The 26,609-nt window shown below is 40.2% G+C and overlaps 2 protein-coding genes and 1 pseudogene across 2 annotated transcripts in view; 1 reads left to right on the forward strand and 2 right to left on the reverse strand.

Moving 5' to 3' along the window:
* Nucleotides 1-3,805, reverse strand: part of glsa (glutaminase a) — a 33,042-nt gene extending 29,237 nt beyond the window's left edge. Inside the window, exon 1 of the mRNA XM_037696638.1 lies at nt 3,422-3,805. Within this exon, the coding sequence (XP_037552566.1) occupies nt 3,422-3,690 (269 nt within the window). The 5' untranslated portion in view covers nt 3,691-3,805. The remainder of the gene's footprint in view (nt 1-3,421) is intronic.
* On the forward strand, nt 2,320-2,417 carry LOC119429113 (annotated as a pseudogene).
* Nucleotides 3,806-11,423: 7,618 nt separating the features above from the next.
* LOC119428648 (NGFI-A-binding protein 1) lies at nt 11,424-25,848 on the reverse strand. The gene is made up of 7 exons (XM_037696317.1): nt 25,048-25,848; nt 24,826-24,959; nt 23,160-23,211; nt 20,557-20,676; nt 16,458-16,626; nt 11,778-11,960; nt 11,424-11,685 (listed from the first exon to the last, which is right to left on the reverse strand). Exons 1-7 carry the CDS (start codon nt 25,846-25,848, stop codon nt 11,609-11,611), a joined length of 1,536 nt encoding a protein of 511 aa, XP_037552245.1. The 3' UTR covers nt 11,424-11,608.
* Nucleotides 25,849-26,609: the final 761 nt, after the last annotated feature.

Raw genomic sequence — 26,609 nt, forward strand, 5'->3', positions numbered from 1 at the left:
CAGAAACGGACAGGGGACTAAAGATGTTGGTTAAAAGGCAGTGAGCTGAGATCAGTGAGGACATAACTCGGCTGATAGCTGCAGATAACAGTCTGTGAACAGAACCATAAAACAGGCTAGTACTACAGCTAAACTGGATTCAGAATTTTAAGCGTAAACTACAACAGATTATAGTCGACTGCCGCTCCTGCTGATTATGCACTTTACTTCTTACGTTTTCCTACAGACTTCTTCAGCGCACACATACCTTTATTCTTATACAGCAGTCCCTCGCTAATTGGCAGTTGGAATTTCGCGGACTCGCTCCTTTGTGGTTTTTCAAATTAAATTGTACACGACACACGATTATCAACTTTAATATTACTCACGTGATTGGGACGGTATGGGATAAAAAGTTAACGAAAAAATTATACTTCGGACAGGCGCCGCCATTTTGTAGTTTTTTTTTTTCCAATAAGCCTATACTGTATCGCCATTCAAAAGGACTACGTTTCCCAGAAGCCCCGCCCAACAGTGCTTCTAGCCGTTGTTTTCTGCTGAAATGGAGGGAATGTTTTGATCCGATCTGAAGAAGTTGGGTTAGTCCCGTCGCAATAAACAATAAATCAACTAATCACATGATAAATTAAAATTATCAACCATATTTTCATTTATCAGCTTTATCGTTTCTTCGTGTCTCTCTCGTTCTACTGAAGACACTGGATGACAAAAAGCTCCGGTGCTCTTCACCGACCCCTCCCTTTCGCTTTTCTCTTTAAAATCCATTTTAACCATATAAAATTACGTTTTGGGATCGTTAAAAGCAGCTTAGCCGAGAAGCTAAACTATGAGCTAACAGGCCGACCTCGGGGGGGCGGGGGGTGTGGGGGAACCTCCTTCTTGTCAAAGCTCCAAAATTCACGGTTGAAACCCGTGCCTTTGTGTAAAAAGTTGTTTTTCTCTGCAGAAAGAAGCTGAGAACTTGTTTACTGATTTTTTTTTTTAATTAAAAGCTTTGTATGAAAAATGCTATGCTAAAGCGCTCAAACCACAATGAGCGTTCGCCATTTTGAGAACCGAAGAGAGACAGCCCATGTCACGTCAAGGGGCCTCCCTCCCATTTTTCTTAAAGAGACATGCTTCTCGCTCCCTCACTATCCATCCTTTGGTTCAAACAGTCTTATACTGCCATCTGGTGGTCGAAAAAGGTATTAAACGCAATTTTTTTTAAACATTTCTTCTTAAATTTGAAAATGACTAATTATTGTCAAATTTCAGACAATATTATAATTTATCGCAACAATTTCTGAGACAATTAATTGCCCAGCAAAATTTGTTATCGTGACGGGCCTAAGATTGGTCCTTATTCATAGTGACTTCGGCGCTCAGTGGATGCAGAGCGCCGTACGGAACCAACCGGGGGAATTGGACCAGAACCGGACTTTCAGCCTTTAGAGTTAAAAACATTGCAAGAGTGTGGGATGGGTTTATAAACCCTTAAAATATACATACCGTATTTTCTGTCGTATAAGTCGCATTAGTCAAAAAAAGCATCATGAAGAGGAAAAACACATAAGTCGCATATAAGTCACATTTATTATGAGTCACTGCTGACCCGTTGTGTTTATTACGCATTTATTTAATGGTCAAAACAACTTCATTTCGCCTGAGCAGCGTGGTGCTATCCATCCATTGCCGCCGGAGCCGCTAGCTCTCCAGCGTTCCTTCGCCTGCACCAGCTGAGTGAAGCGAGCGCGCACGGAAAGACTCGCTGTTGCAGTTCTTAAAAATTTTAAGCATCAGTCAAAAACTGCATTATAAATATAGAAAAAAATGTATACAAGTCGCTTGGACTTATAAAGCCCTATTCGCACGGGATTAGTTTTACCTAGGAATTCATATTCACTTCAATTCAAATTCAAAAATTCTTTATTAATCCCAGAGGGAAATTAAATGTTGTTGGAACCACATGTAATAAATAAATTACTCCCCATCGTCTGATTTTTATGTGGCGCATTCGCACGGGATAACCAAAGCCTGAGATTTAGCTGAAATTTACAGACATGTTCCGGATATGACGTTAACGCGCTGCGTTGTCACGACTTGCCCGGTCCCCGGTCCATATAATGTGTGGGCCGGGACGGTCTCAGGCTTTGTGATTTTACGAATCAGCACAAAGAAAACTAAAGAATGCACAATATAAAATGGTGTTAATCTACTTGTTATGGATGTATGTATATATATGGATGGATGGGTCAACTGATCGCGCGCATCTCCGCACCTGCTGTCATCTGCGGTGAAGGAAGTAGCAGCATAAAAGCCGTCCCCTACCCAGGACCATAAATTAAATTGATTTTTGGAACAGGGATATAGAATAGGAGCTTGCTCCGTCCACGCCAAGCATCAACCTGGTATTGCAGTATCTCCAGGACCGGTGCACGAGGAAAAAAAAAAAAAGCCAAAGCGAGCAGCGTGTTCATTTAAAATAGCCTTGTTCTATATCTATCCAAATGATTTTGCTTAAACAAAAAAAAACAACAAAAAAACGCCTATGGTCCTTACATATCGGATCCCGCCCATTTCCGTCCAAATCACAGAGATGCCTATTCGCATTGGATTAGTATTATCACAGGACGTCGGAGTTCAGCAAAATATAGTAGGTAATTTGCGGGGGAATTTTTACTTTACAAATTACTGACATGGCCGATTCGCACGGGATTAGCAACTCAGACAATCTCCGTAATTATTACAAATAGCATGTGGTCCCGAGGTAAAACTAATCCCGTGCGAATCGGGCTTACGTCGCAGGAATGACAAACCTATGCTAAAAACTGCGACTTATCCCACGGAAAATACGGTAAACGCTAAAACATATATATATAGTGTTTCTACTTGGTGGTTTTTCACTTATCGTGGGGGTGTCCTGAACGTAACCCCCATGATAAACGAGGGACTAGTGTATTATTTATTTTGACGCGTGGTTCTGTACGATGTAGTGAGGTACTCATTTATTTTCCAGGTATCTGGCAAAATAAAAGGTCAAATAAATAAGCGGGGTTATTCCAGTTGATATGATCTAATTTATTAGTCAGTCATTATTTATTAAATGGATCATCTAGAAAAGTCCTTGATGACGGAGCTGCTGAGAGATGCAGTCGTGCCTGACCTTCAGAAGACTTTGACTGGAGGCTGTTAAGATCAAAACCTGCTGAACTGAATTGAAGGACACTTTGAGCTGTCAGGTGAACACATCGCGAGAACAGGTCAAAGGTCAAAGCCGCTGAGCGACAGATGATGAGCTGCAGGATGAAGATGAAGCCGCTGGTCACGATGCACCGCTCGCAGCATCACGCATGATTCCATTTTCGGACGCGCGTATGTTATGGCTGCCGCGGCTGCTTTCATCAGTGCACGTTTATTATGTTTTTGTTGTCTTACTCACTTGTCCGCTGAGTCCTTGGCGGCTTCATGGCTGCCGTCACCTTTGGAGCAGAAGCCCCTGAAGGCGGCCTTTCTGTTCAGGCTCTGCGGGGCTCTCCACCCGGACACCGGCCTCCCTCCGCCGGGTGAGCTGCTCTGCGGGCCGGCGGAGCTGAAGCAAGCCGCGGGCAGCGCCTCCTTCACTCCGGCTGCCGCTCTGCGAGTCAGCGGCCGCTTCAGCTGGCTCTGAAACAGCTCCTTGAGCGCCACCGTGGAGCGAAACGGTAACATGTCGGCTTCGGCTGGGTTTGGAGTTCAGAAATGTCAAATAAAATCCAGAAAATCAGCGTTTCTGGATGAGAACCTGGCTCCGACTGGACGCGTCAGAGCTGGAGACGCCACAACCGAGGTCTCTGCACGCGCACGATTTGATTGGATTAGAGCGTCTATTACCTGTACCTGATTGGTCGAGACGACTGTCAATCACTGAAACGGTCTCGCCCATTGTTTTGACCCTATTTCCATTAACTCCATTAGGAAATGATCTGGATTGAACTCATTCACTTTTACTCGTTTATTTACTTATTTTAAAGTTAAATTTGAGAGAAAGGTTAATGCAAAAATCAATGTAGGCAGACATCTTACACCATTTTAATATGTAGCATGCTTTTTAAATTTTGTTTTATATCACATTTTGAATTTACTTTTCATTTTATATGCTTGCATATGAATGTTTATTGTTGTGTGTAATTAATTTGTTTTTTGTTGTTGTTTAAAACAGGTCTCGTAAATGAGTCCTCGTGACTCAACGAGACTAACCTGTATAAATAAAGGTTGAATGAATGAGTTAATGGTTTATCTGTTCGATAAAAGCAGCACAATTTTTTTTAAATGATTAACTTCAAAATGACATATAAACATTAGGTACACTTTGAGTAGGATTATTTACAGTAAAAGATGTGAACTAAACAATTCACATATTCTGTTTGCTGTGCCACTACCAAAAAAAACCCACAACAACTTTGCTTGTAATTTAAATTCCTGCAAGAATTTTTTAGGTTTTTGTGATTTTCATGCATTTGATTGCCTCTTTAGCCCTGAATTAAATATTCTGAGTGTATTTTATAACTAAATTTCGACTAAAGAAACAATAAATGCACAAATATGATGCTGAACAGAACAAAAACAAATGGGTCTTGTTAGTGTTTTCACTGTTGTTTCGATGATAAAGCTGCTATTATTGTATCTGAAAAGGTGAATAAATCATTTAACATGTCATCATCATCACCTTCAGCAGCTTCAGCTCTAGTTTTAGGAAGGAGATCCTAAATAAGAAGATCAAAATATAAGAACTTGTTAAAAAAAAAAAAACAAAGATTAAAATTGATGTGTTGTCCTACACTGCCATCTGGTGGATATAATTTGGTACTGCACATATTTAAAAAAAAAACAGCCATTACCAGCTCTGTCCTCTAGAGGCAGCAGTGGCAGGACCAGAACCACAAACCAGGAACTTATGAAATCAGCAGCAGGTCCACAACTTTATTATTACAACTACACCCTTTTAATATGCACACATTTCCTTTTTATCTATTTTTGGGAGATGCATTAAACATTTCACTTTGTTACTTTGTCTTTAAATATTTGTTCTGACCTCTTTGGTGAACAGTGTGGGCGTGGATTTACACAGCATAACATAATGACCTAAGTCGATTACTCACTTTGTTTGTTTTCTTAGTCAAACTTGATTTAAGTCTCTCTAAACTGCACCTAACTAGATAAAACAAGCAGGTTCACGCTGACTGATGATGCCTCTTCTGAAGTTGGACATGAAATATTTACGAGTTTGACCTGGAAAGAGGTAGAGCGAACATTTGAGATGAGAAATAAAGGGAACTTCCAACAAAATATACATAAATTTGCATCTTTAATCAACAGAAAATTCCCTTATTTTTCAAAAAAAATTAGTCAAATTTGTCAAAAAGCCACGTTTTTTTTTTTCTACAATCTTAAAAATCTGTGGTTATAGTTTTGCTGAAAGCCTGTTGTTTTAGTGTAGCTGCCATGCAGTTTATGTTTCCAAACAGGCCTAACACGTTTCAGCTGAACCTGACCCCTTCCAGAAAAGAAAACGGAAGCAGTTTCTATTTGTTTAGTTGAACTCAAAGCAAAATCTCTGAACTATCAGAGCCCATTGAGCCTTTTAAAGCTTTTTTAAAAGCTTGACTTTGATTTAACATTCCTAAATATGTTCACTTTTGAGTTAAAAACATAAAAAAAACTTGTTAAACTGGTGTCAAAACGACCCTGTTTCAAACTGAAAGCAGCTCTTTAAGTTGGTTTTGTTCTTTTTTTTAATGGTTTGCAGCAGGAAACAAAAGGAGGAAGGAAGGGAAGGAGACAAACAAATCCTAACGAAGCTGCAGGGAGGAGAGGCGATAATTCACCCACGCCCACACCTTCTCAGAAGCAGTCAGCTTCCTGCTCCCTTCAAAATGAAGGTGATGGCTGCAGATCCCTCCCACGCTGCTCAGCGGCTGGCTTCCGCCCACCCGCCGGTGGAGCCACCGCCCACCTCCAGCCGTCGCCATGGCAACACATCATGATGATGATGAGCGGTGGCTTGAGCTGGAAGAGGAGGACGGGCGAGAGGAGGGGCCGTGCTGCCACCGTGAGCAGAGCTCGGCGTGGGCGTTCATGAGCCGAGCTCGTCTCCAGAGAAAAAACTGTCTACGTGTGTGTGAGAGAGAGAGAGGTGGAAGCAGAGGATGATGGGAGGTGTGTGTGTGCGAGAGAAGGACCTGCGTCAGAGTGACTCATGAGCCACTTTCACAATGTGTTGATGTGACGCTGATGCAAATCACGGCCCGCACAGGGATTCGTCTAAAAGTAGAGAAGAGGAAAACGGAGCGGGTGTTCCTGCTGCGTCATAAACTACTTTTGGGTCAAGAAGACGAGATGCACCTTGATGAAGGAAGAAGCTCAACTACGGAACTGAACAAAAGTCTGGAGTCACTCCTCGTCATTTCACAACAAAACAAAAGTTCCTCTGACAAGCATCTTTAACTCAAAGAAAGCCTGCAGAAAGTCTAGATCTAGACCACCTTAAACGATCAGGAGTAGGGATGCACGATATTATCAGCATGGTATCGGTATCGGCTGATATTAGCGATAAATTTAAATATTGGTCATTCTATCAAAATAACTCACGGATATAAAAGGTGCTGTTTATATATATACATATATATATATATATATATATATATACATATATATACATGGTGCTGTTTTTGTATGGCAATCCACAAGGATGCCTGCTGCGCCAGCACAACTTTATGACATCACGTGTGCCGTTGAGTTTAAATTTGTGAAAGTTTACAAATTTGCACTGTTCGAGTGTTGTCATTGTGTTCGAGACAGTAAATGTCATGAATAAATTTGACATTAAACATAATCCAAGTTGAAGTGTTGCATCATTTTTAGTCTCCTTTCTTGACATCTGCATTAGCAGGCCAAATTGACAAAACCATGCAGAATAATGTAGTATTTTAATTCCACAGCAGAGAAAGCTATGTAGTCTTTGTAAGTAGGTTTGGAAAAATAATAGTATCGGTTATCGGCCAAATAAGTTTTAACATATCGGCAAATCAGATATCGGCCAAAAATCCAATATTGTGCATCCCTAATCAGGTGAATGAAAAATCCAAAGAAAATCAAGGGTTTGGATCAAGACTTTTGCACATTATCCCTCCTACGTGGATCATAAAACAGGACGCACCACACGATAAGAGTTCAAAAAAATAAAGTTTAATGTTCATGTGCTGTATAACAAATAAAATATATTAGTGTTTTTAAAAAAAACAGGTGCATAAGTGGGTGGAGCCTAATCTATCACCTCAAAAGAAACCGTGGTGATCAGTGGGACGACATGCTCTCCGTGACCCATCGGAACCAGAACCGACCCCCGTTTTTTTTTTTTTTTTTACAACCTGAAGAAATCCTCTAATTCAAAAGTAAAAGTGAGACGAACGTTTCTGCCTAAAAATCTGCAGGCGATGACAGACGCACAGGTACAGAGCACAGATCCAGATGCAAATCGACTCGTCACATAAATATTGCATTGCTCTCTCGGAAAGAGAGACTAAACTATGAGCAGGGGAGCGAGGGGAAGGAGATATCTTTTCTTTTTTTTTTTTGGACCAAACAGATGTTATTTACACAGAAGAACACGGAGCCTTCGTGTTTCTACGTCTAAACACCGAGAACACATCTGCACATGTGGCTCAAACACCGTTAGAGCTGAGGCTAAAAAGCATCTTCTTATATAACAGACACAATCTAACATTTGTTTATCATTAAAAGTCCTTTTTTTGTGTGTTTGCTCTACATACATGAACACTGTATCGACACCAAAAATCTACAGCAAAGTTACACCGGACACAGAAACCCTGACAGATTAGGCTAGTTCTCATATTTACAGGCTAAGAAAGAAAAAAAAAAAATGCAGTTGTTGCTAAAAACTTTTTAAAGTTTTCTCTTTTTCCTCCGGACGTCCTCCCTGTGTGTAGATGCGTGGTTTCTCTTCAGCAGCGGTGATTTGCTAAATTACAAAGTGAAATGAAGCGATTAGCTCGGCCTGCAGCCGAATGACGGAGTCCGTCCGGCTGCCGCTCACATCGCTCCTATACATCCTCAGAAATAAACCAGAAGAGGAACTCGTCCCGCCTCTCCCGTGTGCCCGAAACGTTAAATTAATAACCTGCTGCAAGGGCTGAAACTTAACGCGTGGATCACAAACGTTTCTGTGGTCAATGAGAGGAAAATTTATTTTAATTTTTTTATTAAATACTGTGTCATCCTCTGCTACGACGGAGCTTTAGCGCCACGCTAAGAAAAAAAAAATTTAAAGTCATAAAATTATGAGAATAAAGTCATAGTATTACAAGAATAAAGTCGTACGAGATTTTTTTTTTTTATAGCTATCGTAAAAAAAAAATTCCACGAGTCGGATCCATGACGCAACCTGTCAATCAATCCAGTGGGCGTGTCAGCAAATGACCAATCCGAAGCTAAACGAGTCGTAATATTATCCGAACTCCGACACGGTAAAGCAGAGCTTACCGCATTTTAACTGTGGTCAAATGAAGAATGTTCGTTAAAACTTTATTGTTATTGACGCTCTTACTCAAAACGTGTTCCAACACTGCCACCTACTGTTGTGTTTTTGTATGCTGCTTCTGGGATGCGTATACGTGACGTCATTACGTCGTGACTTTCGTTTATTTTGGTTTCCGTTTGAAAACGGCGCTCAGTGAGAGAAACTGTGTGCGTGCAGCGCTGTTAGCGGTCTTCAGTAAATACGCCAGAAAGAGGCTGAAGAGGACCAGCGGCTCACTCGCATTTAGCTTTTAGCTTTTGCTGACACGCCTACCGGATTGATTGACAGGTCGCGTCGCGGATCCAACTCGTGGAAAAAAAATAAATAAATAAAAGAGAGCTGTAAAAAAAAAAAAAAGAAATTCTCATACGACTTTATTCTCGTAATTCTACTACTTTATTCTCGTAATTCTACTACTTTATTCTCGTAATTCTACTACTTTATTCTCGTAATTTTATGGCTTTTAATTTTTTTTTCTTAGCGTGGCCCTAAAGCGCCGTCGTACTCTGCAGACTAACTGACAAAGCTTCTTCTAAAAGAGCATTAAAAACCCATTATGGTAGCTTCATAAATTAGGTGAGATTAATTTAGTGGCCCTGACCTTTAACCTTTGTACTAAATTACCTCAAGAAGTTCAGAGATTATAGACAGATAATGTCCTCATCAACCACTGAAGGAAATGTGTTTTTTTAAGCAAAGTGTTGGATTCTCTCACATTTTGACCACATGGTGATTAAAATACGTGCTATTTAATCTGTGGATGGCGTTGGACTGTTTTGTACTCATTAATCCAGGAGTTGTAAAATTATTGTAGCTACAGTCTTACTGGACAGGGTCACGATGTGTACCAGTAACTTAGAACATGTAAAAATACTGTTTAATAAAAGACAAAATCATCTTGTTACTATTTTGTGATAAGTTAAAAGCAATAAACTGAAAAATTCAAATGCATTTGGATTAAAAAAAAAAAGAAGAACCTTTTTAGGTTTCATGGATCAGGATGGATTTTTTTTTATGAAGTTTTGCGGGATCTTGCATCTATTTGAGTAGGTTTGAGTTTTATTAGTCGAAGACGACAAGGAGGGAAGCGTGTTAGGAGACAGAGGGAGGAGGAAAGTCAAGAATGTAGGACTGAGGGTAACAACTCTAAATGTGGGGACAATGACAGGCAAAGATAGACAGCTAGCTGACATGATGCAGAGAAGGAAGGTGGATGTGTCCAAGAGACCAAGAGGACAATGAGACCATAAGGACAGCAGGACAGTTGTGAGATGTGCTGTAGGAGTGACAGATAACTTCAAGGGGGAGGTGGGAGTGCATCAAGGACCAGCTCTGAGCCCCTTCGTGTTTGCTCTGATGATGGACCAACTAACAAATGAGGTCAGGCAGGAATCCCCGTGGACTATAATGTTTGCAAATGACACTGTGATCTGTGGGGAGAACAGGGAACAGGTGGAGAGAACTTGGAGAGGCGGATGTATGCACTTGAAAGAAGAAGAATGAAAGTCAGCCGTAGTAAGACAGAGTACATGTGTGTGAATGAGAGGGAGGCAGGTGGAACAGTGAGACTACAAGGAGCAGAGGTCACAAAGGTGCAGGACTTCAAGTACTTGGGGTCCACTGTCCAGGAAAATGGGGAGTGTGGTAAAGAGGTGAAGAAGAGAGTCCAGGCAGGATGGAGTGGATGGAAAAAAAGTTTCAGGTGTGATGAGTGTCAGCAAAGGTCAAAAGAAAAGTTTACAAGACAGTGGTGAGACCAGTTATGTTGTATGGTCTGGAGACAGAGACATGGACAAAAAGACAGGAGAAAGAACTGGAAGTGGCAGAAATAAAGATGTTGAGGTTCTCCTTAGGAGTGACAAGGATGGATAAGATTAGGAATGAGATCATCAGAGGTACAGCACAGGTTGAACAACTGGGAGATAAAGTTAGAGAGACCAGACTGAGATGGTTTGGACATGTCCAGAGGAGGGACATTGGGTATACTGGTAGAAAGATGTTAAAAATGCAGCTGCCAGGAAAAAGACAAAGAGGAGATACATGGATGCAGTTAGAGAGGACATGGAGGTAGTTGGAGTGAGGACAGAGGATGTAGAGGACAGAGTGAGATGGAGGAGGATGACTCGCTGTGGTGACCCCTGAAGAGGGAAAAGGTGAAAGAAAAAGAACAAGAAGAAGGTTTGAGTTTTGTTATTTGAATAAACCACCTTAAGGAATTTAGGATGTTAAAAGACCAGATCAGATATAAATTTAGGAAAATACTCTGGTGATGAAAAAACACATTCCCTTGTTGATGGAAACTTTGAAACATTTTAGGAAAAAGAGCAAATAAAGATAAGAAACATTTTACTGTAAATAATAAACCTCATAATATTACTAAGTGATAAAGCAAACAATCATCTTTTGTCTGAATGAAGTGTTTAAGACCATATACAAAAATCCTATATAATTTCCCTGACTGGAAATGTTTGCGACTTTTGGAGAAAGACCCAAAGCATTGGGTAAAAGTTTGAACAATCAGATTTTGCTGATCATTCTAGTAGTAGAATATTGAAAATAAAAATAAAAAACAGTAATATTTAGAGTCGTTGGGGAACCTTTTTCACTGTACGTTGGATTAAGAATCACCTACTTGTTAAATAAGCACCAACGCTCCAAGTTTCCATGCGTGAAAACAAACTGGAGTTAAGAATCAGCCCCGGCAGCGGCACCTGATACCTGGTTGTCTACAAAAAGCAACAAAAGCAGCTTCCAGGCCGAGGTAAAGAGTTTACAGATGATCAAACCTTAAATTACACAAACATTTAACCAACACACAAAGACCTGTGGAGCACTGAGCGGCGTCTGGATGTGCTCTTGAGGTGCTTTGGCAAATACTTTTAGAAAGAAAAAAAAAAAGGCTAAAGGAAATAAAAAATAAATGCTATTCAAATGAGGCAACGTTGGTTGTTAAGGCTCTACTGTGGCTGTGCTTGCTTAGTATCTACTGACGGGTAATAACTGCATACGGTCAAGTGTGAGTAGGATGAAGAGGGTGGGGGGGGGGAGGCACTATGTAGAGTCTTCAGGCTCTGATTTGATGATCTTCTTCTCTGTGTTGTTGCACGTCCGCTGAGATGTTCCGTTTTCTGAGGACGGCGATAAAGGACAGTATCGTCAGCGTATCGGTTGATATTAATGTTGGTTTGTGTGCTCCAGCTGAACACCTAAGACGACTCACCTGCTGCTGGTGTTTTGGTCTCGTCTGAGCTGTTGTTGTTGTTGTTGGTGTTGTTGTTGTTGATGTTGTTGATGTGGTTGTGGTTATGATGGCGCTTCAGCTCATTGGCTAGCTGCTTGCCCAACGGGAGGTCGCCTTCCTGCATGCTCTGACTGACCACTCGCAAATTGATTGGTCGATCTTCTGAAAGCAAAATTATAAAAATAAAGAAAATATACTTTTATGTGTTTTGGCACAAATGTAATTGAGATGCCTGCTTTTTTTTTTTAAATCACAGTTTTCTCTTTCAGTGCATTTTTTGTTGTTTCTGTTTGTAGGTTTTATTTATTTATATATTTTTGTCACCAAACAACTTTGGCATACATTGTTCTATTTTAAAACTTTATCAGAATAGTGTGCTATGACATCAAAGTTCATGCTCAATAATCCACGTAGAAAATCCAACAAAGCTATGTCAGGTCATCTGGATGGTTTCTTTTTTTGTTGAGATGTTTCGTCCTCCATCCAAAGGACTGCATCTGTCCGAGGAGCCACAAACAAACTGAGTCCCACAAGCAGCAAACCCACATAGTGGACCAACCGGTTTTCTGGTGGTAAGATGGTTTCTGGGGCCCGCCCTCTCCACAGTCCTTTGGATGAAGGATGAAACATCTCAACAACAAAAAGGAAACCGTCCATATGACCTGATTGAACTTTGTTGGATTTTCTACGTGGATTATTGAGCATGGGGCAGCACGGTGGCACAGTTGGTAGAGCTGCCACCTCTCAGTGAAAAGGTTGCCAGCTCATATCCCGGCCTGAGACCTTTCTGGGTGGAGTTTGCGTGTTCTCTCCATGCATGCATGCATACTCCGGTTTCTTCCCACAGACCAAAAACATGCATGTTAGTATGATTAGTAACTCTAAATTGTCCCTAGGTGTGAGTGAGAGAGTGAATGGTTGTTTGTTTCTGGGGCCTGATGGCATGACCTGACTGAACTTTGTTGGATTTTTTTTACCTGGATTATTGCGCATGAACTTTGGTGTTTTGAACCACTTTGGCTATGGCTGCCTCAGAGGAGTCAACGGGGGAGAGGGCAGGCCCCAGAAACCATCTTATCACCAGCAAACTGGTTGGTCCACTATGGGAGGGTGCTGCTTGTGAGACTGAGTTTGTTGTGGCTCCTTAGACTGATGAAGTCCTTTGGATGAAGGACGAAACGCGTCAAAAAAACAAAATAAAACCAAATGTCCTGATGACCTGACTGAACTTTGTTGGGTTTTAACTACTATCTTAATAATTTTAGCTTTTATTTCATATTTACCGGTAGTTAGTTTGAGCTTGTAGTCACAAATTTGGTGAGTTTAGCTCTTAGCTACAGTTTTGCTTATTTCAGCAGCTGTTCTGCTTGTTAAAATAAATTTTCATCATATTTAAGCAGTTATTCATCTCTCAGCGTTGACACTGTTTTGGAAAAAAAAAAAAAAGAAGCTGTTTCTCCTATTGAATATTTTATGTTGTATTATGTTTTTTCTTTCCACGGAATGAAAACTTTTCGGTCCATCCGTCCACCTACCTTCCTACTTAACTATCTGAAGATAGAAAGCTGTAGAAAAAGAATTTGAAAAGACAGAAATGACAAAAAAAAGTAAAGTGAAGGAAAAAGAGGAAGAAAATCAGAGCAGAAGAGGGGGAGGAGAGAGAGAGGTAAACACAGAATAAAAGAAGAGAGAGAGAGAGACGCCCCCCTCCAGGCTTCTGGCTGGAGGTAAACAGGCGTGGGCGTGATAATTACAGGTGCATTGTGGGATTTGTGGGAACAGCGTTATAATGAGCTGTCGGGAGTGGGTGAGGAAGAAAAAGGATGAAAATGAGATGAGGCCTGGAGGAGAAGAAAGATCCTGAATAATGATGTGTCTTTCTCCCTCTTGTCCCCCCCCCCCCCCCCCCACTCCTCTCACTGTGTTTGAGAAGAAGAAAAAGATGAAAAAACGGGTGACAGTTTCCACGACTCTGTACAAACGCTACACCTATAGGCGTCGTTTCTATCCACTCAACTGCATCCTGTGGCATTCCTGACATGAAAAAAGTCTTGAGAATTAGACTTCAGAGCTCGTCAAGTCACGTCGAAAAGGCTCTGATTCTGGCACTTTGTTTTCCTTTCATCTCTAAAACCAGCCAATGGGTGTGCAGCTGCTTGCTTTCTACTAAATGGACGCAGGGGGCAGCAGTGAGCCAAAGCATACTGGCAAAAAAAATGTTAAAAAACGCTCTTATGCGCACAAAAGGGCGAGATGAATGCTTTCATGGAAAGTGTTTTGGCAAACATGGTTGTTTCTGATTCTGATTGTCAGGAAGTGTTTTAGAAACAAACAACAATCAAAAGTACTTTTATAAATCGTGCAATCTTTACAAGCAGTCGCCAACGAGAGGCGAATCAGAGATCAAGTTCAGCCCTGTCTTCATATCGTAGCTAATTTATTCTCGTTTCTGGTGGTAAGGACTATTTCCTGAAATACACAGTGTTGCTGAATGGTATTTGAGAGTAGTTGTTGTTTATTCATAGCGCTGGGCACCAGTGAACCCCGCAACCCAAAAAGGAAGAAGCGGGTAAAGATGATGGATGGAAATGAATGTTTTTGCTTTAATTAGGAGAAATTCAGTAACTTTCATTTGAAATATGTGTCATTTTTAAATGCGTTTTTTTTTTTGTCATTACTGTAGCCTCTCGCTAGTTGGCGGTTCGACTTTCACGGACTCGCTCTTTCGCGGTTTTTCAACGGTCGTCAACTTTAATATTACTCATGTGATTGGGACGGTACGGGATAAAAAGTTAACAAAAAAAGTAATACTTCGGACAGGCGCCGCCATTTTGTAGTTTTCTTTCAATAAGCCTTTACTGTGACATCACTCAAAAGAACTACATTACCCAGAAGTCAACAGTGCTTCCAGCCGCTGCTTTCTGCCGAAATGGAGGGAATGTTTTGCAACGTAAATCTACGCCGTCTATTAAGCTCACAGAACTGGCAGGAAAGTCGCAAATAATCCTGGTTTCCTGAAGCTCAATTATCCACGTGCACATCAACCTGTACGGGGTGATGGGCTTCATCTGCCGAACTGGAACCGAGCTGCTACATTTAACGTACATTGTTAAAGTGACATAGATTTAAGAGTTTAGAACATTGTTAAGAACACCAAAGTTCATGCTCAATAATAATAATCCAGGTACAAATCCAACAAAGTTCATTCAGGTCATCTGGATGGTTTCTTTTTTTTTTTTTTTTTTTTTGTGGAGACTTTTCATCGTTCATTCAAAGGACTTCTTCAGTCCGAGGAGCCACAAACAAACAAACTCGAGTCCCACAAGTAGCACACTCCCATAGTGAGAAAAAAAAAAGCAGTTTGCTGGTGATAAGATGGTTTCTGGGGCTCGCCATTTCCCATCAACTCCTTTGAGACAGTCATGCCAAAATGGTTCAAAACACCAAAGTTCATGCTCAATAATCCAGGTACAAATCCATCAAAGTTCAGTCAGGTCATCTGGATGGTTTCTTTTTTTTTTTTTTTTTCTTTTGCTGAGACGTTTCGTCATTCATCCAAAGGACTTATTCAGTCTGAGAAGCCACAAACAAACATTGTTGGATTTGTAACTGGTTTATTGAGCATGAACTTTGGTGTTTTGAACCATTTTGGCATGACTGCCTCAGAAGAGTTGACGGGGGAGAGGGCAGGCCCCCGAAACCATCTTATCACCAGCAAACTGTTTTCCCCCCCCTACTATGGGAGTGTGGTACTTGTGGGACTCCAGTTTGTTTGTGGCTTCTCGGACTGAAGAAGTCCTTTGGATGAAGGATGAAACGTCTCAGCAAAAAAAAAAAAAAAAGAAACCGTCCAGATGACCTAACTGAACTTTATTGTTAAGAACATTGCAAGAGTGTGAGAAGGGTTCATAAAGCCTTAATATATAAATACTAGAATAAATATAGCGTTCCTACTTCACGGTTTTTCACCAATCGCGATGGTGTTTACTCTTTACTGTTAATGACCATTGGTTTTTGTTGTTGTTTTTTTTTAGATATATTTAAACAGGAATCTCATTGACCTGCATCATTCAGAGTTTAAATATTACCAACGGGGTATGGAGAGAGAAGAAAAAAAAAAAACGTTTTGTTCTCTTTCTTTGTTCTAGCATGTAAAAAACAATAATAACTATCAACAATTTATTCTATATATTTATTCTAATAACATAACTAAAAGTTGAGGAGCTGTCATCTTTATTTTAAGGTTGATAATTGTTGTGGAGATCTGGATACATTTTATTTGGGGAGGGACGGTGCAGAAATGTCTTTTTTTTCATTGTGAAGGTTGCTCTAAAGTTTTTAGTTTTTATGAATTAAACTCAAAGATCTCTGAAAGTTTACATAACTATTAACTTGTATTTTTCCCCACTTTAACCATTTAAACATTAAAATAGAGCAGGGATATTCAAGTGGCGGCCCAGGGGCCAAATCAAACCCATTGGTGAGCTCAGTTCGGCCCAACAATGGGTTAATTTTTAAATAAAACTGGATTTTAAACCGTAAAACAAACTTAATGACGATAACTGCTGGATTGTCCAGCCCCTGAGCTCTTGGCTTTCAGTACCTGTGGTCCCCTGAGAAGTTTAGGTTGCATAACTCTGAAATAGACTCTCATCCCACCTTGGCTGTCTCTGCTGGCGTCAGCGGGGGCTCCGTTGGTGTTTGGAGCGTCGCTGAGGTACTTTAAGGCGGCGGGGGGGATCCTCCAGTCCAGAGCCTGGAGGCGCTCCTGGACGGCGGCGTCCTGCAGGATCTCCATCTGCCTCGCCAGCAGACGCTCCAGCTGCATCTGATCAACACACAAAGCGGAGGATTTTAATCCAGCGCTAAAAGTTCCACATTTATCTTTTAAATTTATTTTTAATAAATACGAACTGTTTAAATGAGTTTGTGGCAAAAAAAAAAAAAAAAAAAAGTAATCTCTATGAACTAGTCCTTTAAAAACAGACATCAAACCTGACCTGGAACAAATCAGAACCAGAATCAACTTTATTGTCATTGCACAGTTAATTACAGCGAAATTACGTTCCGTACAGCCGTCCGAAGTGTAGACGGAAGTGTACCGCAAAAGCAGAAGAAAACATGAGGAGAGAAAGTATTTTTTTTTAAAAAGATCTCTCACACCATGTCAGACAGCAGAAGCATCTACAGTACCTTGGCACAAAGGCAACTTAGACAGCCATAATCAATTCTGCAGGGAGAGGGGAGGACAACAAGATAGTGAGCTTGTCCATGAACACTTCCAGATAGATTCCATAGTCCTGATAAAGGTGTTACAGTGTCTATCAGCCGGTACAACTCTGATAGGTTCCACAGATGTTCTCGGGGGTGGGTGGGTAGCAGGAGCAGAGCTTCTTGATTAACATACCCACCAGGAGCAATTTGAGATACGTTGGCCTGTCCAAGGCAAAGCGGGGAGGCCAGATTCAGATAAACAACAATCGTTCTGGGCAGGCAGACTCTACTGATTTCATGTCTGCCTTCAGTTCTGCTGGTACACTCAATGGTGAATCCAAACAGCCAGATGTGTGGACATTCCACCGGTCCGTGCTTGTTAGCCTTCTCTGAGGTCAGTTCCTTCATGCCAGCGAGTCCTAGGACTTGCAAGTGGCCCACGATGCTCAGAGATCGCATCCAGCTTATGGTTCAGTTCACAAAGCATATTAGTCTGAGAGTTCGAAGCACGGTACAATCCTTCACATAAGGCTGGCAGCTTTACTATTGTCAAAACTGCTGCCGACGTCTTCCCAGTTAGTCGATATTCCAGGTATCCGCCGATTCCAAAAAGCAGAAACCCTATCATAAATCCAATTATGTACGTGTCTTCTACGTCCTCAATGGATGACACATTTTCCATTCACCCCAGGAATCCATGACAAATCCAGCTGCGTGTGTCCCTTCAGGGCACGAGGGTTCTCCTGCATCCTGTCGCCTCGTCGAGAAAATTTTATCAGTTGCTTTGAGAGACCAGCTGACCAGATCCATATTAATTTACGATTCGGAAGATGTGTAAAGAGAGGCAAAAGCAGGAGGAAGACAGGAGAGGGAAGAAGAGAGACCGTCTTCGTCGAGAGGAAGTCAGAAAAAAAAAGGGACAAAGAGAGCACACGAGCAGCTAAACATAGTTTTTAACAAAGAATCAAGAGTTGGGCGGAGCCTGTTCATGAAACTGACCAATTAGAGCAGGAAAGACTTAACTTTTTATATTTTACTGAATATAAACTGAACTTTGCTACCACTTTAATAGAAACTTTTAGGTTCAGTGTGTTTGAAATCCTCGTTTAAGACAACAGAAATGTTAAAAAAAAAAATAATAATAATAAACTGTGTTTAAATGCTTTCTTTTATAGAAAAATGGTAGAAATGCTCTTTAAACTAAGTTTTAGAATGAATTTAGCAAAGAGTTTTACTTAAAATGTTATAATCTTACAGGTATGAATTAAAAAAAAAATGGCTGAAATATGTTTTCAAAGGTCAATGACAGAAACTTAAAAAAAATAAAATAAATAAATTTACTGAAAGTTAGCTGTTTTTCTCTTATTTGGCAACGTGAATAAATTAAACATGCGATCAGTCTGAACTTTTTATCCACCGGGGCAACAGAAAAACTACAAATAAGATTTTTTTTAAAAAGCACAACAAACAAAAACACCGTGCGGCTAATCGAGCCGAGGTCGAGCTGAACTCTTGACTCCGGTGTTTTCTTTAACCTGCAGCTAAAACATGCGAGGACTCAACACGGAGCTGGGATTGTCAGTCACTGTCACTTTAAATCACTGCAGGACACGTTCCACATCCTCGCACGGCGATCCGACGGCCTGCGGCGCCAGCGCAGCCATGAAATCTCTTCTCCTCCTGAATGCGATTTATGAAAAATCACATCAGCGTGACAAGTGGAACTGCAAACACACAAACACTGATGGAGCGGAACACACACACACATGGAACACACATGTTCTGTGGGTAATGGCTCATCACAAAGCTCTCCTCCTACACTCTGGTTCTAATTAGGAGCAAACAGGAGAAGCAGCACGGAGATCAGACTGGACCCTGCTGCTGAACCACCCGTCTGTTAGCAAAATATCTCAACCACGAGATGGGTTTTAATGAACCTCTCAGAAAGTAATCACTGGATGTACATCTGCAACTGATGAGGTATTCAACCCAAATCAAAAAGGCTAACACGGCTATTTGACCTGAGCAAACACTAAAAGGGATAAAACTCAGATAATGAACTAAAACCTAACAGACGGAACGATATGAGGCTTTCACACTATTGTGATCCTGTTTATATTTAATATTTTTCCGACTATCTCGTTCTGCAGTTTTTAAGCTATATCAGCAAATCATAAATCAAAACGTTCAGCTCGTTCAGGAAAAAGGTGCCACGACTTTTGGTATTGGTGCAACTTTAGCTTTTTGAAATATTTAGCCTATTCTGCCACTCCCCCCCCCCCTCCCTCAAAGAAAATGAATTGAGCTCATTTGATCTGTTTACCTTTTATTGCTCCTTTCACTTTTTTTTTTCTGCTTCAGCTTCTTTTGGCTTCCTTGTGCAAATTTAAACTTTTTTCCAGCTACTTTCAGCTGACTTCGGCTGTTTTTTCAGCTGTTTTGAAATCCTTTCAGGTTCTTTCTGCTATCTAGAAGATTTTTGTGCATCTTTCTTTTTTGCTTTAAGCTTGTTATGCTCCTTTCAGCTTATGCAAGTTTCAGCTATTTCTGCTATTTCAGCTACTATTTAGCTGTTTTATGCTAATTTTAGCCATTCATCCATTATCTTTTACCTGCTTCTACCATTTTGGGTCACGGGGGTCGCTGGTGCCCATGTCCAGCCATCACTGTGCGAGGGGCGGGGTACACCCTGGACAGGTCTCCAGTCCATCACAGGGACACATAGAGACAAACGAGACAAACAACCAGTCTCTCACTCACAGCTAGGGATATTTTAGATTTACAATCAGCCTAACATGCATGTTTTTGGTCTGTGGGAGGAAACCGGAGTACCCGGAGAAAACTCACGCATGTACGGAGAGAACATGCAAACTCCACCCAGACAGGCCCACGGACAGGGTTTTGAACCAGCAACCTTCTCGCTGCGAGGCAGCAGCTCTACCAATTGCACCATCGTGCTGCCCGCTAATTTGAGCCTTTTCAGCTAATTCCACATCGTTTGCACTCATTTAAACCTTTTTCAGCCCAATTCAGCAAAATGTGCTCTCTCCACTTCCTTCTGGTAATTTAAGCTTCTTTCTGCTTTTTAGCTACTTTTCAGCTGGTTTATATTAATTTAAGCTTTTTTCAGATAATTTCCACTTTTTTTGTGCTTATTTCTACTTCTTTCAGCCAAATTAAGCAAATATGTTATTTGTGCTTTCTTCTTCTAATTTCAGCTTGCTTACCTTTTCAGCTCTTTTCAGCATTTCTAGCTAATTTCAGCTGTTTTCAGATAAATACAAGTTTTTCATGGTAATGTCTGCTACGTTGAGCCTAATTAACTTATTGATGTTAATTTCAGCTTGTTATGCTCCTTTCTTTGAATCAGCTGTAAGAGACTGAGGAACTACTTGCGGAGTAATCCACATTTAGTGCTACGGGGAGTCTCCAGGCTAAAAAGGGTTGTCTAACTAAAACAATCATGAAACAATATTTAAAACAATGCACAGATGTTGACTTTTACTGTCTGGACTGTTTGTGCTGAATGTTGGGTCAGTTCTACCTGCAGGCTGCGTCCGACGGTTTCCTCTCCTTTGGACTTGGCGCAGGCCAGCTGCTCCCTCAGCATCTCCTGCCTCATGTGGATGGCCTGCAAGGCCTCCTGGATGTCGAAGAAGTTCTCCTAAAGAAAACCAAAACCAGAACATTCACACCTTCTAGTTCTTTCAACGCGTTTTCTTTCCCAGAAGACCTGGAGATGCAGCACAGCAGAGTGCACGTCAAACACAAAATTAAAATGGTTTCAGGTTTGAGGGCTCTTAAGTACAGAAAAGGTGGTTAAACGGAAATTTTTAATAATGTTTTTTTTAATGGTTAAATAGTCTCAAATTACAAAAGAAAACAAAACAACTAAAGATAATTTAAAAAAAAATTGAACTGTAAAAAAAACCCGAGCTTTTGTTGTTTTATAGCGTTTTTGGACTGCACTTTTGCTTTTGGTCCAATTAAAAGTACAAAAAAATAAAATAAAATACATGTAAATAGAATATTTAGAATTTTTAGCATGTTCTTTTTTTTAAATATTCTTACATATTTTATGAATTATTTTATAAAATAAACTTTAAGCACAAATGGACGTATTGCAATGTTTACTGTGTGAATGTTTATGAAGCATTCACACTATTGTGATTCATTTTCCTTCTCCTTTGTGCGCCTTCAACAAATCCTCTATCAAAACGTTCAGCTCGTTTAGGACAACCCTGCTGTGACTTTTAGCTTTTTGAAACATTTAGCCTTTTCTGACATTTTTTCTCTCATAGAAAATAAATTGAGCTCATTATACATCCTTCAAATCTTTAGATCTGTTTACAACCTTTTACTGCTCCTTTCACATTTTGTTTTACTTCAGCTTCTTTCTGCTTCCTTGTGCAGTTTTTAAAAATCGGCTATTTTCGGCTCTTTTTAGCTGTTTTTCAGTCGTTTTGTGCTCATTTCAGATTCTTTCCGCTAACTACAACATTTTTGTGCTTCTAACTTCTTTCTGCTAATTTCAGCTTGTTATGCTCCTTTCAGCTTATTTATGCAAGTTTCAGCTTTGTCTGCTATTTCAGCTATTATATAACTGTTTTATGCTTATTTAATCTTTTTTAGCTAATACCACATTTTTTGCACTCATTTCAACTTGTTTCAGCCTAATTCAGCAAAAATGTGCTCTATCCACATCCTTCCTGTAATTTCAGTTTCTTTCTGCCTTTTTAGCTACTTTTCAGCTGTTTTTGATCATTTCAGCTTTTTCAGATAATTTCTACTTTTTTGTGCTCATTTCTGTTGCTTTCAGCCTAAATGGGCAAATGTGTATTCTTTCTGCTTTCTTATGCTAATTTAAGTTTGTTCTGCATTTCAGCTACATTTCAGCATTTTCTTTTAGCTAATTTCAGCTGTTTTCAGATAAATTACATTTTTTGTGGTAATTACTGCTATATTCAGCCTAATTTTTCAGCTAATTTCAGCTTTTTCTGCAATTTCAGCCACTATTTAGCCCTTTTATGTAAATTTTAGCTTTTTCAGCTAATGCCACATTTTTGAGCTCTTTCTATTTTCTTCTTGTAGGTTAAGCTTCTTTCTACCTTTTTGGCTACTTTTTAGATTATTTTTTGTGTGTGCAAATTTTCATTTTTTTTGGATGATTTCCTAATTTTTGTGCTAATATCTTCGGCTTTCTTCTCCTAATTTAGGCTTCATTTCAGCTACATTTCAGCTGTTTTTTTAGCTAATTTCAGCTGTTTTTTAGCAAGTTCGTCTGCAAAAAGCATCCACACTGCATTTACGCAGGAAATACAATTTCTCTAGTTTTTACATCTATAACTAAGATTCAAGAGAACTTGTCTCTCAAAATTTGTTTTTTAACTATATTTGTTTTTTAAATAAAAATGAAATAATACAAAAAAAAATCTCGAAATCTTTAAATTATTAGTTGTTTTTTTAATTTATTCTATGTAAATATCACCACGATCTCCTCTGGTGCGTTCACTAACAGATGGATTTTTATTTATTTATGTTTTTCTGCCCGACAGTGACATTTTAAAGCAGGTGTTGGTTCCTCCATTCCCCGCGGAGCTCTCGGGCGCCACATGTTCTCCATCATCTGGTCGTGTTCTAGAGGAACCACAGATTAAAGAACGGGAGCGTCGGGAGAGAAGCACTGAGAGATTTCATTGTGTTCGGTTCAAGGCTGCTGTTGCTTTGAGCTTTTAGTCTCTCGGAGGAGTTTCATCTGCCAAACTCGTGTGTTTTTAAAAATTAAACACTTGGAGATTCAACGGCACGACGAGCAAACAGGAGGGAAAGGTTCTCAAATAAACGGGAGATCTTTTATGAAGGTGAACGAAGACGTTTAACAACCGGTGTTGAAAATTTATTCAAATAGGAACGTTAAACTAAATCCATCTGCATCAGTAAATGCTGATTAGATCAGACAATCATATAAAAAGTGTTAGTTTTATGTTCAAACTGCTCCAGTTTACAGTTTTTAGTGAATTTTACTGATAAATATATATATTAAAACATGAGTTTAGACATTCAAAGATTATTCTCAACATGAGACATTAAATTCAATAAAAATAAAATGAAATAAAATAAATTGTTTTTTCTGTTGGTTGAACTGACCTCAGTTTTAATCCTTTTAGGCGAGGGTTCGTCTCTGTCGCCACATCGAGACCTGCAGACAAACACAATAAAAATTTGATCCTTGCTTTACTTTCTGCAAAAATGTAGGAAGTTGTGTTTGTTTATTTTTTATTTTACGCATGTATGATTTAGGATTTTGTTGCTGAAGAACACAAGAACCAACAATATTCTAATAGTGTGAATGTTTATGAAGCGTTCACACTATTGGGATCTATTTTTCTTCCGTATATTTTTCAGCTTCTTTCTCGTTCCACAATTATTTTTTTTGATATTTCATCAAATCATAAATCAAAATGTTCAGCTCTTTCAGAAAAATCCTGCTATGACTTTTGGTATTGGTGCTATTTCAGCTTTTTGAAATGTTTAGCCTTTTCTGGCACTTTTTTCCTCATAGAAAATGAATTGAGCTCATTTTCAATCTTAGATCTGTTTACAAACTTTTACTGCTTCTTTCACATTTTGTTCTGATTCAGCTTCTTTCAGCTTCCTTGTGCAAATGTAAAAAAATGTTTTAGCTACTTTCAGCAGTTTTTTCATCTGTTTTGTCCTTTCGGATTATTTCTGCTAACTAAAACATTTTTGTGTTTTGTCTAACTTTTTTCTGCTTGTTATGCTCCTTTTAGCTTATTTATGCAAGTATCAGCTTTTTCTGCTATTTCAGCTACTATTTAGCTGTTTATGCTAATTTTAGCTTTTCTCTGCTAATTCCACATTTGCTGCGCTCATTTAAACTTTTTTCAGCCTAATTCAGTAAAAATGTGCTCTCTCCACTTCATTATTTTAATTTAAGCTTCTTTCTGCTTTTTTTTAGCTATTTTTCAGCTGATTTTTTTTGTGCTAATTTCAGCTTTTCCAAGATCATTTTCAAATTTTTGTGCTCATTTCTGCTTCTTTCAGGAAACATGTTTTTTCATGCTTTCTTGTGGTAATTTAAGCTTGTTCTAATTTTCAGTTATTTTTTTAGCATGCTAAGCTAATGTCAGCTGTTTTCAGATAAACTCAAGTTTTTGTGATAACTTCGGCTACTTTCAGCCCAATTAACATATTTTCACTAATTTCAGCTTGGTATGCTCCTTTCAGCTTTTTTCTGCTATTTTCAGCTTTTTCTGCAATTTCAGCTACTATTTAGCTGTTTTGCGCTAAATTTAGATTTTTTTTCAGCCAATTCAACTTTTTTTTTTTAGTTCATTTCAGTTCCTTCCACTTTCTTCTGGTTGTTTAAGCTTCTTTTTGCCTTTTCAGCTGCTTTTCAGCTATTTTTAGCTAATTTAATCTTTTTAGCCAAATTCCTAATATTTGTGCTCATTCTGCTTATTTAAACCAAATTCAGCAAATATGTGTTCTTTCTGCTTTCTTCTGCTAACTTAGGCTTGTTCTTCCATTTCGTCTACATTTCAGCATGTTTTTAGCTAATTTCAGCTGTTTTTCCAGCAAGTTCTTCAGCAATAAGCATTCACACTGCATTTTCACAGGAAATACAATTTCTCCAGTTTGAGTTTGTTGGAACTTTGGAGTAGAGGTAGGTGTTAATTTATGCATGTGATGTGCAGATAGTCACAGTTCAGATTTTGGACACTTCAGGTGTAAATTATATTTGTTAAATGTGGAGAGAAATGGGGTGCGGTCAGTGCAGACTGGCTCTTACTTGCTGGTCCGGTAGGTGTACTTGTAGGTGACTTCTCTGGATATCTGCCGGGCCAGTCCGAACAGCTCGTCCCGGCGCGTCAATAGAGCCATGTCTCTCATACAGAGCTGGGCCGCGGCCTCGTTCACCGTCAACTGCACATCAAACACAGAGCAGTCAGATTACACAGAACAAACACACCCCGGAGGTTCTGCAGGACCGGTGTGTTTCACACAGAACCACCTCATGCAGTGTCAGGTGTTTGCCGTCCCTCCTCTTGGAGTCAAAACGCCCGTAGATGGCGCTGTACTTCCGGATCTCCTCCTCCTTCCGCGGGTCTTCGTCGCTCAGCTCGAAGATGTGTCCGATCATCTTCGCCAGCTTCTTGTTGGTCTTCAGCTGCTCTTTGACCTCAGATAGGTCCGACTTAGGAAGTCCGGGCGCCATCCTGTCCACGCACTCCAGGACTGACTGGACTGCCGCAGCGTCCAGAGACTCTAAAGCGTCTCTGGGTGAGGACGGCGAGCCCAGGTCTGATGGAGACAAGCTGTGCTCGCTGTCATTGCTATGGCCCGACCAGAACCGAACCTCGCTGCTCCCCTGCAGGGGTGACCCGGTTGACACTTTGTCTCTTGCCACATCCAGCTTCCCGGGGTCGGAGCAGGCAGCGGCCACGACTTTGGGCACCTTGACGCTGGCGGTGTTGGAGCGTTCCTGGGCACTGAGCAGCGTTGGCGAGCCCTCAGGAAGCTTGTAGACGGGGATGCTGCAGACAGGCAGTGAGGTGAGCGGCTGGTTGAAGACAGCCGGGTTGGTTACCCAGTTCCGCAGAGCCTTCTGCAGGCGCCGCACGTGCAGCGGCTTGCTGGCCATGCCCACGAGGGCCATGATCTCCAGGAACTCCTCTTCCCCTGCCTCGCAGAGCTGCTGCACATCATCACCACCCTGCTGGATGAAGGCCTCATAGTAATAGAGCAGGTTGGCCCGCTGCAGGATCCTGTAGAGCTGCAGCTCACCCAGGGTCCTGGGCAACACCGCCGCCATGCCTAAGACACCAAGAGACAGAAAAATACGATCAGTATTACGGACAATAAGGCTGGAGTTCAATAATCAATCAGACAAGAAGTAAATGGTCAGAGATTAAAGGCTACAATTCTAACGCTGCATCTCACTGAGCTGAAACTGTTGGAGACTTCTGCAAACACCATTCTCAAGTGAGTCTCCAGAATGTCTCTAAATGGTCTTAATTTCCTCATGTTTGCCGCAACGCCTTGCTCTTATGTCATTTTATTTGATGCCTCTCTTAAAAAACATGCAACAAATTTTCTTTCAAAGTAGTCGCAAAGTCATGGGGGTCTAGAACCAGTTTTAACTTAGTTTCCATAAAATCTAGAGGGGAATTTTACCCACAGAGCAGTAGATTTCTCTGACAGGAAACATTTGAGGCTACGCTCATGAATGTCCAGTTGTAAAAAAACACACTTAGGGTAAATGGGATTATTAAAAACTGTTCCAAATCTGTTCATCTTCATTTCTTCAGTGTACTTCAGTTGAACAAATCATAAAGTGAGGGTGGCAGAGTGATTACATGCCAAAGTGGGTACGATGTGGTCAACAAATTATTTTGCATAGAATACAGTTTTGCAAGCTGTGCACACAACACTAGACCAAATTATTTTAAAAAAAATTGGTCGCTCAAAATGTGGCTTCATGGATATCTGATTAAAACCACTGAGAATTGTGCTTCCATTAAAAGTTCTTAAACAGCATGGAATAAATGTTCATTGTTATGCTGATGATACTCA

This window comes from Nematolebias whitei, chromosome 23 (assembly GCF_014905685.2).
Source record: "Nematolebias whitei isolate Nwh7 chromosome 23, NemWhi1, whole genome shotgun sequence".
Classification (NCBI taxonomy): Eukaryota; Metazoa; Chordata; class Actinopteri; order Cyprinodontiformes; family Rivulidae; genus Nematolebias; species Nematolebias whitei.